General features: G+C 38.0%; 1 protein-coding gene across 1 annotated transcript in view; it reads left to right on the plus strand.

Moving 5' to 3' along the window:
* LOC124556273 (transcription initiation factor TFIID subunit 3-like) overlaps nt 1–17,809 on the plus strand; it is a 132,049-nt gene that overhangs the window by 97,570 nt on the left and 16,670 nt on the right. The window contains exons 3-4 of the mRNA XM_047130258.1: nt 7,484–7,634; nt 7,718–9,293. Coding sequence (XP_046986214.1) covers nt 7,484–7,634; nt 7,718–9,293 — 1,727 coding nt within the window. The remainder of the gene's footprint in view (nt 1–7,483; nt 7,635–7,717; nt 9,294–17,809) is intronic.

The raw sequence follows: 17,809 nt of genomic DNA on the forward strand, positions 1-17,809 counted from the left end.
AAACGAAACACTAGTTCTTATGTAATATCCCATTCACTTCAACTTGATTAATTAAATGTTTCACTCGTAGTTGTTAGAATTCTTACATTAGAAGAACTGATATAACTGCCGGCCTATGTTTAAGCACTTTTGTCTGGCACAGAGAAATCACAGAGCTGACTGTGAATTATGACCATGTAAATATACTATAAACACAATATTGTCAAGTTACATGTCTCATGTCTAAATTACGGTGAACTGGCAGTTACTTCCTGTCACCTAATCATGTGTTGAGGTATGGTAGTTTAAAAACAGACCTTATTTAGAAGCATGTTTTTGCAGCTTTATACTACTTACGACTAAACAAATGAAAGCATGAATTTTGAGGTGCAAAGAATTTCGTAACTTTTTTGTCTAAAGTTTATTTTTACTAATACACATTTCAGTGAGGGACTATTAAACATAAATAGAGCATGTTCGCACAGTTGTTAGTGTTTGAGTTTTCTGTTAGTTTCGCTGAACCGACTAATGTGAGTGCTAGGGTAATTTCTTTTAAAAGGACATGGCTAATCCCTCCCATCAATCTATGCCATATCCCAACAAATATCCTGTCTCCAATTACCTTGTTATTGACATGATGTTAAACCAAAGCCTTTTTTTATTGTAAACCGTAAAAGGACAAATGGTGGTGTTGTAATAGATGAAATAAAACTTAACATGTTATTTGTGATCATGTTTATAATGTACTGAGTTGCACCAGTTTTCAATATCTGTTTACTATTATTGATATTTGTGAAGCTTTAATGAAATTTTTGAACTTTTATATTGCACTAAAAATACAGGCTAGCTTAATTATGTAAGTTGTTGATTAACCAGTTGTGTAATTTTAGGTTTGTAGCTATTATCCTAGTAGGTACAGGGAACTTTCCAGTATCTGATAACTTTGATTATGTAAAGAATGCAAAGCCATTTTTTGGTTAGGTTTCTAACAAAAGTGTCAAATACTTTCATACTGGATTAACAGATTAGTAAATAAACTTTCATTAGGTCAATGTCATTTGTAAGTTCTGCCTATAGGTGGAAGGAAACCATTAGTTGTTACTGTAATGTTACAGTATTTGTGGTGGTCTGCAACTGTGTAGTATAAACTGGCAGACTGAAGGTGCATCATTCTTACATCTCAGTCATTTTGAATCATCCCTGTTTGTTTGGGATGATACTGAAAATATATATGTAGAATAAATAAATAAAATCAATAACATTGTGAAACTTAAGTTATTTAAATTGACACTTAATATTTTATATTATAGAAAGTACTAAGAAAGTACTATAGGTTAGTACGTAGTTTTGGCAGTAAGATATGTGTAGTCTACATGCAAATTCTGTCCCCAATTGCTTCATTCTCAAACCTTCTAGGTGTTGCCAGTGATGTGCCCTGCAAGAAGTCATATTCCATGTGGGCATGTATTCCTGAAATCCAGAGTTTGTCAAAATGTATATATGGGTTGTAAGGGTTTGTAGAATTTATTACACAGTTATAAATAATATGTCAAATGAAAGAGTAACTCAATTTTTTTTGTATACCTGTGTGCAAAGGAAAGAGTCTGTAATCACCAAAAGTGACTGAAGAACATGTTGAACAAGTGACAGTCTTTCAAGCATGGTCCCAAGAAATTAGTTCGGAAGGCTTAGGCTTGTATTACCATTTCCGGTGATGTCTGTGTGGGAAACTTTTAAGGAGGTGCATACAGCTACATTGTTATTGTTGTTGTTGTTGGTGGTGGTGGTGGTCCTGAATCCAAAGATGGGTATGATGCAGCTCTCCATGCTACTTTATTCTGTGCAAGCCTCTTCATCTTCGAGTAACTACTGCAACCTACATCCCTCTGAATCTGCATACTGTATTCATCTCTTGGTCTCCCTCTACGATTTTTACCCCCCACAGTACTCCAGTACTAAATTGGTGATCCTTTGATGCCTTATGATCTGTCCTACCAACCAATCCCTTGTTTATAGTCAGGTTGTGCCACAAATTTCACTTCTCCCCAATTCTATTCAGTATCTCCTCATTAGTAACATGATGTACCCATCTAATTTTCAGCATTTTTCTGTAGCACCACATTTCAAAAGCTTCTATTCTCTTCTCGTGTAAACTGTTTATTGTCCATGTTTCACTTCCATACATGGCTACACTCCACACAAACACTTTCAAGGACTTTTTGAGACTTAACTCTGTACTCCATGTTAACAAATTTCTCTTCTTCAGAAAGATTTTCCCTGCTAGTGCCAGTCTACATTTTATATCCTACCTACTTCGACCTTCATCAGTTATTTTGCTTCAGAAATAGCAAAACTCATTTACTACTTTACGTGTCTCATTTCCTAATCTAATATTCTCAACATCAGCTGTTTTTATTTGACTACATTCCATTATCCTCGTTTTGCTTTTGTTTATGTTCATCTTATATCCTCATCATTTGCAATTGTTACAAGCTTTAGAGCCTACAAACAATGGTTACATGCCAACTTTGGAAACAGAATGTTGCTGCTGATGAAGATTTCCGGGATCATTTCACTGAAGTAAATGTGTAATGTGTAGTGGTCAGCAAATCTCCATGAGGTGGTACAGTGGCAACAAGAACCCCTAAATGGAATGTTTTTTGTGCCATATCCTGGTGGAAAGTCAGTGGGCCTTTCTTTTTTTTCGGTGCAGCAACTGTAACTCGTGTTTCTTATCTTGATAAGCTAGAACTATGGTTCTTTCCTCAAATGGAAGAAACTGAACCACAGAACTTTATTTGGTAGCAAGATGGTGTGCCACCTCACTGGCATAATTTAGTATGTGATTGCTTAAACGGTGATGTACCAGACCGTTGGATTGGCTGCAAGGGGCCAGATGACAGAGCTTGTTTTGCATGACCTCCACATTTACACATGACCCAATGCCATGCGTTGTTTACCTTTGAGGGATCATAAAGGATTATGTGTATGTGCCTCCTTTACCAGCTAATATATCAGACTATATAAACAGCATTGTTGCAACTATTACTTCAGACACACTGATCATGGTTTGGAAAGAACTCTCTTATGAATGTGATGTATGCCAAATGGTGCTCACATTGAACGCTTACAAGAAAAACTGAGTTGCTCTTTCATTTGCTGTATTACTTACAACCATAAGTTGAATGTAATAAATGCTACAAAGCCTTAAAACCCCTATATTCATTTTGAAACACCCTGTATACTAGCCAGAGACTTATAAATTGAACAATAACTGATGCACATCTGTTCAGGTTCCTCATTTATACCAATATCAGACTTCAAATAAAAAGAGAGAGAGAGAGAGAGAGAGAGAGAGAGAGAGAGAACTACAGTCTTGGAATCTGATGAATGTTCTTTAAAGTTTGGTAATATCCTTAGTAGTGTGATTTTTTTTTTTTTACTTGTCACTCAAGTAAAAAACATTTGCAACATTTCCCATTTTATATCACATTATGTTTATATGGAACTGTAATTATCATGTTAAACTTTGTTACTCTGCCAGCTATGCCTATACTTGCGCATGCAGTCCATATCCCAGATTTGTAAACTAACTGTCAAATTCCACTTCACAGTGACTGATCGCAATTATGGTCAGTGGAACAAGCAAAGAACTGAGTAAGTAATTAAGTAATATAAGATATTTGCACTGTACCTCACTTAAAACAAACACGTGAAAACTTCTTTAAAACATTGTGTCTCAGGAATCAAACTGGGGCCCTTATACATGGTGCCACCTCATTGTTAGATTGCTAGGTTTACTCTTAAGAGACAAAGTTGCTCTTAAATAATAGACTGTACCTTGTCTTCAGAATACTTCCTTTTGCTTTTCTGTTCGTATTCCTGTGTGTTGAAACATGCTTAGAGACTATGTGTTAGCTTCCGTTATATGTTCAAGCAGTTTATGATGTATTTGTTATCTTAATACATATAACAATTTCTTTAAAGAATCTTATAAATACACACAAATGTAACATGTGCCACTCTTACTGATTTCCAGATATATAAGTCTACAAGTCCATCACTGAGGAAAGATGTGACCTAGCATTAGTAATATTAGTTTTAATTTATTTGTAGTAATGAACTTCGTCCATATTAATTTGACACCCTTTCTGTGTGATAATGAAATTTGAGTTTAATATTGTTGCCATGGGAGCTGCATTTTCTTTCATAAGCAGATGAAGACTGATTGACTGTGTTTGGCACCTTTTAAATTCAACACAGCATGTTGTAGAAAAATGGGTTTACTGTGATTGCATTGAGTATTTGTGATCAGATTCTTTGTGAGGATTATTTTAGTGGAATATTGAATAGTATTGTGTGTGCTTTTCATGAAGAAATGCAAACAGAATGTTTCTTCAGGAGGAACTTCATAAAAAGTTGAGGAAGTTGACCATGTTTGGCATTTTGTAATTAATCAGGTAACTTTCTTGTGACATTTGCTCATGTTTGCAACATGATGCATGGTGGATGAGAGATACCATATATTTTGGGGCATTCTGCTAATAAGTAAATGTGTTACTCAGTTGAAAAAAAGGATGAATTGGGCCCAATATTCGAGTCAGTGAAAAAAAAAAGTGGGTAGAGGGCATTGGTTTAGATGCTTACTTTTGTCACGCATTACTGGTGTATCTTGTAATGACACCATAGAATTCTTTTTTTTCATTAAATTGATTTGTGGTGCATAATGTTAGATATTTATGCACTTGTCATGTATTTGTTGATATCAGACAGCATGAAGGATTCAAAAAAAGGTAATGAAGCTGCATGAGTAATGGAACAAAGTGTAACACTAGCTACTGCTAAGTGTGGTGAAGCAGCATATTAAAACTTGTCAGAATTCATTGTTCAAATGTTGGAGACTTTTCTGTAGGCTACTAACAACAATTCAAATGTAAAGCTTTACATTTGGTGGACACCAGCTTTCTTATGAAAGTGAACTGATTCCTGAAGCAGAGTTTTGATCTTCTAATTTCGTGAGATATCCCATAAAGAGGATATAAACTGAGGGAGGTGACAGTGTTAACATGCTGAATTCATATCCCAGAGGACATTTCAGAATCCTATCTGGCCATCCAGATTCAGGTTTTCCATGATTTCCATAAATCACTAACGGCAAATGCAAGGCTTGGCAGGTTTCCTTCCCCAATCTGAGCATGTGCTTGGCCTCTAATGACTTAGTTGTTGACAGAATACTAAACCCTAGTCTTACTTCTTTCTTTTTCCTAGGATGTAGGTGCTTCAAATATACCTTCAAACAGATGCAGCATTTAAATAAAAAATTGAGCAGCTGTGAAGAGGAAATAAAAGAGAAATGCAGTTATGTAGGCAAAGATTTCCTTAAGAATTAAGACTCTGTGTAGCTTATTTACAGACAGGAAAGTTACATAATTTTATTTTTTCTGTGTGAAAATGATTTCTGATTACAATATTGCAGCACAAGAGTGCGTAAAAATGAAGCTTTACAAAAACATTGGTTTTGCGAACTTTGTGATATGTTTAATGTTTTCCGTTCTCCATCGACTACCACTACTCCAGCCCTGCAACTGATAAGATTTACTTTATCAAAATGAGGAGGAGGACAACTGATGTTATATATACCGATGGGGAAGAATTCCCAGCACCAAGAGTTAGTTGTGCAATATAAACACAAGTTGGTAGCTATTTTTCTGTATCTGAAAGATGAAGTCTATTCAGATTTTACACTAGTCACATGAGAGTCTACATCTGCATCTACATTTATACTCCGCAAGCCACCCATGTCATGCTAGTAGTGCTTTAAATATGTGCTGTATCAGTCATGAGCATTAATTACCGTTGAGATTGGATTTAGTGAGTTGATGTTAGTCAGTAATGTCTTTAAGATGACAAAGTGACATTATCAACCCCTCACCACGTTTGAACAAGGTTATGTAATAGGGATATGAGACCCTGGATTTTCCTTCCGAGATATTGCAGAAAGACTTGCCAGGAATGTAGCCAATGTACAAGATTGCTGGCAGCAGTGGTTACAGAAAGGTACAGTCACAAAAAGACGGGACTCAGGACAGCCACGTGGCAATACTGAGAGGGGAGACTGTCACGTTCGGCGTTTGGCTGTGGTGCATTGCACTGATCTGCAGCAGCAATTCGAGCAGCAATTGGCACCACAGTGACACAATGAACTGTTACAAGTCAGTCACTCCAAGGACAGCTCAGAACCAGACTCCGTGTAGCACGCATTCCACACAACCCAAACTACTGCTGTTTGTGACTTAATTGGTGTCAAGCAAGAGCTGATTTAAGGGTAGAGTGGAGGCCATGTCTGACGAAAGCTGATTCTGTCTCGGTGTGATTGACGGCTGTGTGTTGGTTAGGAGGAGGTTAGATGAACACCTGCAGAAAAGCTGTACCTACATTGGAGTTACGGTCTGAGGTGTGATTTCGTATAACAATGGGAGCTCTCTTGTGGTTATCCCACGTAGCCTGACTGCAAATTTGTACATTCGTCTGATGATTTGACCTGTTGTGCTGCTCACCCACATACTGCTATTGTAACCCAACATGCTCTTAAGTGTGTTGACACATTGCCTTGGCCTGCTTGATCACCAGATCTGTCTCCAGTTGAGCATGTACAAGACATCATTAGGTGACAACTCCAGTGTCATCCACGACCATTATTAGCAATCCCTGTATTGACTGACTGAGTGCAACAAATGGAGAACTCTATCCTAAAAACTAAAGTCTAGCACCGTACAATACAATGCATGCACATTTGCATGCTTGCATTCAACATCCTGGCAGGTACACTGGTTATTAATGTACCAGCATTTCACATTTGCAATGGCTTATCTCACTCTTGCATTACCTGTGATCTTGCAATGTTAATCCTTTAAATATGTTACTTAGACAAAGGTAGTCCCAAAATTTCATTACTTAACATTAATTATTTCTTGGTGTTGGGATATTTTTCCTTCAGTGTACAAGCTTGTGTGTAAGTAACCACTAAGCTGTTAGAGTGAGTTGCCACAAACCAAGAGATCACATGGGTAACACATTATATGTTGTGACAGAATATCCGGTCTGCCGTGTACTTATGTCACAATAGGGCAGTTTTGGTTGTCCTTCCCAGTACCAGTACTGGCAAATAGAACTCAGTAGGTGGTGACTTACTCTATAGCATGTACTTCTTTCCTGCACTATCTGCTAAAGCAATATTTAGGAAGTTACCTGAGCAGTTTAACACTTACAGGTACAGAGTATATTATCTAGGTAGACATCATATATTACCATGTAATACACAAGAAGTTGCTGTAAATGTTTTGAGAACCAATCATTAGTTACCCAAGTGCTGAAAAATTATTGTTGGTTGTAGTCACTGATTTATGTTTCGACAGTTTTCTCACACATGTTAATACCTAATATTCATGATTAACGTATCATATTATTTGTTAGAGTAATTTAAAATGTCTGTCTGTTATTTTAGAAGATGAATATTTATTGAAGCAGTCCCCACTTTCGGTTGACACTTCAAACAATTTGGGATCTACATCACCACTCTCTAGTCCAAAGTCGAACGTATTCAAAAGACCAGGGGATCCTGTTTCCTTGGAGAACCCTGTTTTGAAGAGGACGAGGTAAGTAAATAGATAAATTTTGGTGTAAATTGACATTAGCTTTATGTTTCCTAAACTGCAATTTTTTTTTTCTTTTCCTACAGAATGTTGATGGAAGAAGAAGGTCGTCCTCTTCGAGAAATCAGTAGTGTTATGATGACAACATCTGGATTTCTATCACCTGCACGGGAAGGAAAGCTTCCTGAATCACGAACGCCATTGCAACCTTCTGATTCTCGTTCCAATTCTCCTCAGCCTTCATCGTACCCCATGGTACCCCCAGAAGTGAAAGGTGAGAAGAAATCTAAAAAAGCTACACAGAAGAAAGCAGTTGACGCTGTTAAAAAAACAGACAAGGAAAATAAAAAGGAACACAGAGTGAAAGAACTTGTTAAATCTGGCAAAGGACACGCCAGTGACGAAACAAAAGTTAAAAAGTTAGTCAGTATGAAGGAACTTTCTAAACTGAAAGCCTTGAAACCAGGAGCTGTAAAAATGTCACAGAATTTTCAGTTAGCAGGTCCAAGTTCATCTAACAAACCAGGCAAACTTCCGGTATCAAAATTATCTGCAATTAAAACTGCTGTTCCAGACACTCAGAAAATCATGAGACATGTGTCACCTGTGGCAAAATTGTCTAAACCAGAAAAAGTGCATACTGCTACACTTCCACAACTTAAATTAAATTCACCAGAAAAAAGTAGGGAACCAACTATAATAGAAGGAAAATTGTCAACAGAACCCGATAAACAGAAACTCAACATTTTCAAAAAAATATCAAAAGTCAAGGAAGAGAAGGTTGACAGGATAGAAAAAATTGATAGGACTGAATCTGCAGATTCAGTTATGAGAGATTCACGTGAAAGTTCTCCAAGATTGATAATAGATGAATCAGAAATGAACAGCCGGCAAAGAGAAGCACGAATGGCCCAGATAGATGACTGTATTGATGCAGTCATTCAGCAGGGTATGGAGATTGTTAATGAGGACAATAATAGTTCTCACAGTAAATTATCAACACCAGGGAATGATGTGGCAAGGGGAAACAGTTTGGCATGTGTAACAAGTCATCAACCAGGTTCGGATGAACTATATATGTATGATGATGATCTTTCACCACCTGGAACTCCATCGTCTACCCCAAAGACTCCTGAGCTTCCGACACCATCTCGTAAAGCTGAAAAAATGCCAGAAGTTAAAGAAAAGAAAAAGAAAAAAGAAAAATCAAAAACAAAGAAAGAGTCAAAAACAAAATCTCAGAAAGAGTTGCACAGTCCTAAGAAGCCAAAGATAGAATTGATGGACTTAGACAGTTCAGAGAAACCGAAAACTCCCGAAGCGGAAGAACCATGTGAAATAGTTCAGCCACCAGTTTTTCCTTTCTTTTCACATTTTCCTCCAACACCAGGCCTTATTCCTCCTCCTCTAGGACATCCACTTTTCCCAAGGTTTCCTCTCCCCCTTGGAAAAAACTTACCTCATCCTGCAATGCCCAATCTGCCCCTTCCACCACCACTTCTTATGCAGCCTCCTGCTGAAGAGCCAGAAGAGGAATCACCAAAGACTCCTGAAAGATCTTCAAGTCTCTCTTCTTCAGGTCCAGTTCCAGCAAATGTAAAAGCAGATTCTCCTGAAAAGGTGCAGATATCTAGTCACATCATAAAGAAAACCCTTGAAAAGGTAAGGTTAATCACTTTCTAACAGAGAACAATTACTTCTGTAATCATTATTTTTCTTAGTGTGTTGTAATCATGTGTGGCTGTTTTTTATGCATAAATACAGATCTGACTTTTAAGTGAACTTTGTCAAATTTACCACTGTTGGCATGCCATAGCAGCAACTTGAATGTATGTTAAATAGAAAATGTCGCCTCCATCTATCACAGTGCATGCTCATATAGAAACAGCCACCTTTTTAAAATGGTAATTATTATGAGTATTATAAGAAAATAAAGGAACAGTCATAAACATCTATTGACAGTTAATGATTTTTTTTAATGTAAAATTATAAGGTCTGTAGAATTGTAGATCATATAGTGTAGGAGAATCGGCATACGGATTTTTTTTTTTTTTTTTTTTTTTTTTTTTGTTCAGTTATTACTTGTGTATTCATGCAACAGGTAATCACATTTTGCTTAACACAGAAACTTATGAACTACTAAAGTGTTAAATATTAAATTTCTGAAAGTACGAAATGAGATGACAGAACAGAATTTTCTAATATCTCAAATGAACTATTTTCATTTTGAGTTCTCAGGTCTGTCACTTATTTACTGGGTCTTTTTAATGTATTTTTAGTTGTTTTTATTATTTTTTCTGTTACCACTAGACATAAACTGAAATCACTATTGCTCATATTGGAGTTGCTTTAGTTTAAAAATCTTGCAATTCACTTCAGATAATGTCATACACATGTATCTCTGAAGGTACATTCTACTGTTTGTCCCAGTTCTGTTAGGACTCTCGTGGATTATGTTCACAAAATCGCTGTATTTATTCAAAGTAGTCTCCTCCCCCCTCCCCGAGCCAGTACACAGCTAAAATCATTTTAAAAGTGTTGTGAAACAGACACTTCAGTCCTCTTTTGGAATTGCATTTAGTACTGCAGTACAATTTTCTTGGATGTCCTTAACTGCATCATAAATGTGTTCTTTCATTGCCAACTTCAATTTAGGAAACAAACAGAAGTCAGCTAGGGCAGAATACGGCAGGTGATTGAGGATTGTGATCCATTTGCTGACCGAAACCTCATACAAAATCTTCACTTTTTGGACTGGGACGTTGTTATGGGGAGCAACCAGGAATCTGCATCTTGGTATTCATGCCAAATTTTATAAATTCTCGCCCACAAACAATGGAGGACTCAAAGAAACTTGATTTTTACCTATCTATTCCACTGCCATTTTTCAATAAGTGTCAAGACACGTACTGCTATATTCATAGCCAGGACACTTCCTGCCTTGAAGCTATGGCTTTGACCTTCTACACTGCTGTTGTTGAAACTTCAAGGATCGTAATGCTGAAACTCACCATGTAATAGCATTGCAGCTTGGAATTTGACACAAGCAGTCATAATGGAACTGAATTATTGATACAGCTTTGAGATTCACTCAGCAACTTTCTTAATGATAACTTTGTGTGTCCTCCATTCCATAAAATTTATCTCTCATAGAGATGACGCATTGAACTGGCAGCATTGTTCGTTCTACTCCTTACTGCAGCTTGTCCAAGTGTGATCCTTAGTCTTGTCACCATACAATTCTAGAAATGAGAATAGTAAATAGTAATTGGATAGCAACTGGAGAGAGGGGTGGTGGTGGGGGGGCAGAGGGGGGGGGGGGCAGCATCTTCCTGCGAAGTGACCACACATACCTTCAGTTGATTAGGATTGTGACAGCGAAGGTGCTAAATGAAAATGAAAAATATCTTTACATTTGTGAGATGACATTTAACAGCCTCTGATTGGGTCTGTTACTCTGTATACACTAGTATTAAGAGTTTCCCTGTCAAGTAAAACTATCTAAAACAGGACTCGATATGGGCAAGGATTGGAAAGAAAATCAGCCATGTACATTTCAAAGGAACCATCCCAGCGTTTGTCATCAGTAGTTCAGGGAAACCATACAAAACCTAAATTTGGGTTGCTGGATGGGGGTTTGAACTGTTGTCCTCCCAAGTCAGAGTCCAATGTCTCACCACTGCACTACCTCACTCTGTGATTTACAGCAGCCCTATCCTTGCAGTGTTGCTGTGGAAATACTTGCAACTTACGTCGGTGGCCAAGCCAGATGATCTTCGCATAACACTCGAAGTTTGCAAGTTTCAGCACACTTGGAGCATTCTTGGTGTGAAAGCACCATCGAGGCAAAGTCCATAAAAATGTGTCCAAAATCTTGTGGTAATTTGTGCTCATTGGTTTACATTAAAAATATTACATTGCACATGTGGGGTTGGCCACTGTTGTTTGAGTACAAACTTGGTGTATACAAAACTCTAACTTGAGGATTGGTAAGTGTCTCCACTCCCCTATGCATTTGTTGAAATAATTTTGTGATTGATGTTTAACAGGTAGCTATCATCTTATGGCAGTGGTTTCTGTGGCCTAATAGGCATATTGTGTTCCCTGTTTTGTAGGTACACAGTGATTAGTTTGCGTGAGCAGGGAGCAGTAACAAAGATGAATTATGTTCCACCTAAGGCTGGGATCAGATAAAAATGATCTTGTTGGGTGACACAGAGGAACTTGTAGCCTTGCAAAAGTTAGAATGAAGGAACGTGGAGAGTCAAATACTCACCGATTTTGTGTCTAATACTGTAAATGAAGATGAAGCAAGACTCCAGAAATCTTTGGTGTTGGTCTTTTCATCACTTTTATTTTAATGTATAAAAAGGAGTTATAATTGGTTGATTGCTTCCCAACCTCCTTTACTGCCTGTGACTGAGTACTTATCCGATAACTGTTATTTAACTTTAAAATATACAATTCCCATACTTACACACACACACACACACACACACACACACACACACACACACACACCATAATTTTACTTTTGCTGCTGACTCCACTACTACACTCCCTACTATCAACACTGACAAACAGTAACATTAGTACTTTGCTTGTTTATAGTGCACTTAAATTTGCCAAATTCATGGGCACATGGCATGCTGCACACCCACTCGCAATACTCCTGCTCCTCCACACTACTGCCATTTGTCAATTACAAAATTATTTAGAGCAAGCTATAACTATGTGTATTATACAGGGTGATCAAAAAGTGAATACACATGGTTTGTGGGTCTAATGTATGCACGAAAATAAGAGTAAAATGTTAAATAAAGTTTGTCTGAAATTGGATTATTTCTGAGTTATGATGCATAGTGTCATTTGTGGTAGGCATTACATCATGGGATGGTTACAGGCTTTTGCCATGTTACCTTTGCCTGCGTCATTATGAGCATGTTCTGGGGTACATGTACAGTATGTAGTTGTGTTTAATTTCAGATCCCTTAATGTTGTTCTGAAAAGAATTAATTTTTTAGAATGAGATTTTCACTCTGCAGCGGAGTGTGCGCTGATATGAAACTTCCTGGCAGATTAAAACTGTGTGCTGGACCGAGACTCGAACTCGGGACCTTTGCCTTCGCGGGCAAGTGCTCTACCAACTGAGCTACCCAAGCACAACTCACGCCCCGTCCTCACAGCTTTACTTCTGCCAGTATCTCGTCTCCTACCTTCCAAACTTTACAGAAGCTGTTCTGCAAGGTTCGCAGGAGAGCTTCTGTAAAGTTTGGAAGGTAGGAGACGAGATACTGGCAGAAGTAAAGCTGTGAGGACGGGGCGTGAGTCGTGCTTGGGTAGCTCAGTTGGTAGAGCACTTGCCTGCGAAAGGCAAAGGTCCCGAGTTCGAGTCTTGGTCTGGCTCATAGTTTTAATCTGCCAGGAAGTTTCAATTAATTTTTTGTTGTTTGGGGTGCTCTTGTGATCCCTACTTCACAGCATATATCATAAAACAAGCAATTTCAGACAAAACTTTATTTAACATTTTATGCTTATTTTGATGCATATATTACACCCACAACATGTGTACCATTACATTTAGATCACCCTGTATAAGTATTTCTCTGACCTGTTGTGTTATTTGGGGTGGGGGTGGGGGGCTAGGTTTAATGGATGTAGAGGGGAAAAATGTTTAGTACTGGTAATCATTTGATAATACTTCAAAAGCTTCAACACGGAATTTGATCATGGCGTGTGTGGACTTACGTAGCTGTTGATAAATCAAAAATGGTGTGTATGTTCTTGTAGTTAGTACAAACCTAAACTGCAATGAAAATTGGTAAAGCCCCTTTTACACAGATGTCTCTATTGTCTTGCTTGTGGCAAGTGAGTAAACAGTCGTGCCACAGTCATATTATTTCCTGTACTGATTGCCACCTGCCAAAATGGCATTCATTGTGAGAACTGTCTACCGTGCACTGTGCCACCTGAATGGTGAAAGTGAGGTTATGAGGGACTATTGTTCTCACAGAAAGTTGAAAGATAGTAACAACATTAAGGAACTAGCAGTGATAATAGAATTTATTAAACCAAAGCAAAATTCATAGTAGACATTCTTGACAAAGGTCATGTGATAAAATGCCCACATTGCTGAGAACTGAAAGAACTAGTGAAGTGTTACCCAAACATTTCAAAACATCAGCATTTACTTACCTGAGAAGATATATACATACTAAAACATAAAAATCTTTCTCCAGGCATTGGAGTACCTAAATACATTATGCGTTCAGATATGCGATCTCATTTTGCAATGGAACACTAGTAGGAGAAAATCGTGTTCTCATGCAACTTTTGCAATATGTCACAAAAACAAGAGAAACAAAAATAGATATGAAGACGTAAAAGCACAAAATCCAGTACTATACATGAATGAGTGCAGCAAGATCAGGTTAACATCCAGTGTTCCCAGAAGATGTTGTGAATGCGCAGTCTGAAGCGTACACAATTTTTTACTACTCTACACCTGGCTTGGTCAGTTGATCATTAACATCACTGAACAACTTGTGATGATGTAGTTGGCCGATTAACATGAAGACACTGACATGCTCCCACCACAAGTAGTTGACTTTGACCATAAAGTTGCTCATGTAAAATGAGCTTAAGATCAGGCCTTCATTAAGAGTAAAGCTTAAAATACAGAATGGTACGCACATGTGAGAAAATTTCGTGTTTACAGGCAGCAGAGGGGAGGAAATATTGGAAACCAGTTCCTTCTCCATTCTTGAAGCACTACAATAATCAGTAGTAATTTGGAAACCAGTTAAATGTATTCTTGTCACTGCATACAGTTCGTATTCAGCATATGGTTAAGGGGAATAACAAGTCTCATTGATATACAAACCCATACTGTATTGAATGCAGTTGGATTAAATGCCAATGAGAGAAAACTTGAAGTATTTTACTGAGGTGCCAAGTACTCCACTTAGTAGATACAGGTCTAAAGTTGGAGGGGATTGATGCCACAGTATTTAATGAGATACTCAAAATAACTTTGCTGCCTCTTTATCTCACTCCGAAGTATTGCAACTTGAATTACTAAGTCTTTGTGCTGTTAAAAGATGCTGCAAAAATGTAATTTATACTTACAGTATCTTCTCATGACCTAGTCCACTCTGATATTGCAATGTGGGAAATGGCTGTAGACTTGCACTTTGCTTGCTGCATTTCAGTATAAGTTCAAATTAGGAACCAAGAAGTTACCGGAGGAAGAATGCTTGGCAAGGCTATCAGGATGCTACTGTGTCATTTGGATGTTTTTCAGTAGTAAGTCAGGTTTCTGTGAACTATATTACAACTACACTGATGGATTGAAAATTGGATCTTCCATGTGAAACAATTTACCTGAACTACAAATGACCAAAAATTTTAATGTTTCATTATGATATAAGTTCTGTCTTTGATGAGAAGTTCGTTGCATCTACTTATGCTGCACTTCCTTCAAAGTTTTTCATTTAGTACTGGGAGAATAATTAATTGGATTCCTTGATATTTTTGGAATGGAAGATGTGCTGGTTATGTCCCCATTGCATCTTTGGATTAGAATGGAGGCAATGACAGCTTAAAAACTGGAAATAACTGTATTCCTCTTGGATATGCAGAATCTCACACCTATATAGTGAGTGGGATAAATTTAGGAATGGTCGGGGAGATGCTGGCTGACCATACAGTAACTTCCATCTGCTTTAATAAACCTTTCACTGTAACTATTAGAAGAGGTGGGCAGTGGAAGAACGAACCACGACACCATTCAGGAGATATAGCCTTGTTTACTGATGAGTCAAAAACAGGTGAAGGCACTGGGGGCGGAATATATGTGGTTCAGCATAGAGTAGAGAGAGCAGTGTCTCCAGGGAAACTGGCCACAGTATTTTTGGTTGAAATGCCCTCTATCAGATTGTGAACAGAGGGGAATTTGCGTAGGTGCTACAAGGATTATAGCATCTACATTTATTCAGGCAGTCAGGTAGCTCTGAAATCTCTATCAGCCCCTGCAATGAGATCAAAGGCCATTGCGGAATGCCACAAAGCCCTTGGGAGACTGGGGGGAAACAACAGGGCAAACCTTCCGTGGGTCTCTGGTCACTCAGGAATTATTGACAATGAACCAGCTGATAGACTGGTCAAGGACATGTGCGACAACACCGTTTATTGGATTGGAATTTCCAATAACCAATACTAAGGTGGTATTAAAAACAAAGCTATGTAGCAGGATCAGGAGACTGCATGTAATATGTTAGTCTATGGTCCAGAAGCAAAAAAATTGCAAGCTAATGTTGCCGAAGTCATGGTTCAAGAGTAGTTCTGCAATCCTGAACTTACAGGAAATGAATTAAACTCATGGTATTACTACGACTGCCAATGGAAATTTTAAGAAACACCTACACGCGATGATTATAGAGGAAGAAGCCCCATTTGTAGACGGTGAGTAGGATGAAACTGCACCACGTCTAATCTTCTGATGTGAAGCTCTGGAGGCAAAAGACATAAAATATTTGAGTTGTTAGAATCTGAAGAAATTGTGTCTAATAAGGAACTAGTAAAGGGTCTCCTACTTCTTAAGGGTACCAATTGGCCTCAGTAGAGTCGCAGGTAGTCCATGTGTTTCTCATTCTGGTTCAAATGGCTCTGAGCACTATGGGACTTAACATCTATGGTCATCAGTCCCCTAGAACTTAGAACTACTTAAACCTAACTAACCTAAGGACATCACACAACACCCAGCCATCACGAGGCAGAGAAAATCCCTGACCCCGCCGGGAATCGAACCCGGGAACCCGGGCGTGGGAAGCGAGAACGCTACCGCACGACCACGAGATGCGGGCTTCTCATTCTGGTATTGTGGCACTAGCAATACAGTTATTTGATGAGTCTATGCATAATCTTGTAAATTTCTTTATTTTCGTAAAATTTTAAATATAGGGTTTATTGAATCCTGACTCTCATTTTCTGTAAACTGCTGATGCTGAAAGTTACTGCCTGATGTCACGGCGTCTTTAGCAGATAGTTAGTAATTAATGGAAATGGAAAGTAGCCAGTGTTTACATGTATTGTCACATGACTTGGATGTAAAACATGTGAACTAGCTCTCAAAAGATTACATCTGTTCAAGTTGATTTTTGTCACACCGTCCGGTGGCTTGTGGAGTATGGATGTAGATGTAGTGAAACTGCACAATAAATTCAGTTTCGGTGTGGGCAACAGTGGGCTAAGACCATTATTGTTCTTGTCTCCCTGCATAAATTAGATCAAAAATGAGACAGGGGAGTCAGTTCAATCTGATGGGGCTTCCTCAGTTTCAGAGCAGTTTCTGCTGAAAAATGTAGAAATAGATGCTAATGTTTCCTATATATTTCTTTGTATTTCTCATCTTCCATAAGTCAGTATCTCTATGGAGTCTGGAAGGTCTACTCTTTGTGGTTTGTTAGGTCAGTCAAAAGCCACAAGCTCTGAACTAAATACTTTGTTAGAAAGAATTAAACTAGTATATGAGAACAGCAAAACATATTTAAAAATGCACCATACAAATGCATTTGTGAAGTATTTTAAAAGATAACCTGCATATTTTTGATACAATATAATGATATGCACCAGAAAATCTCCAGTTTTAAAACTCACCTGAAGATGGCTGCCTGGTTATGGCAAAAAGTCGACATCATGAATCTGCAGTTCAGAAATCTCACAGAATAGGAAGTACACAGCAAGAAAAAACTCTATGTATTCAGGATACCACCCAGTGAGTGGAAAAGGATGTTTTCTTGCTGAGTAGGCAAGCAGGATATATTCAGGATACCATCCAGTGAGTAGGCAGTGAATTGAAAAGGAAGTTTTCAAGCTGGGTAGGGAAGCACTCTGTTTATTTTGAAGTGTGCAAGGAAAAAAAGGATGGGGCTGGGTGAAAATCAGGCATGCATGACCAGTATCCTCTGGGTTGCTTGCATATCCTGTGAAACATGATTAAAAACCTTCTCCAAAAACAACCTAGAACAGGTAGTTCAGAATCCAACTTGTGATGGAAAGATATTAAATGTAATGGCAACAAATAGAAAGAGAACAATGCATGAAGGCATCAGTGATTACCATAGCAGAATATTGCTGAAAGATCTTCCATAAAACCAAAGAAATTCTCATCATATGTA

Source organism: Schistocerca americana, chromosome X (genome assembly GCF_021461395.2).
Source record: "Schistocerca americana isolate TAMUIC-IGC-003095 chromosome X, iqSchAmer2.1, whole genome shotgun sequence".
In the NCBI taxonomy this organism is placed as follows: domain Eukaryota; kingdom Metazoa; phylum Arthropoda; class Insecta; order Orthoptera; family Acrididae; genus Schistocerca; species Schistocerca americana.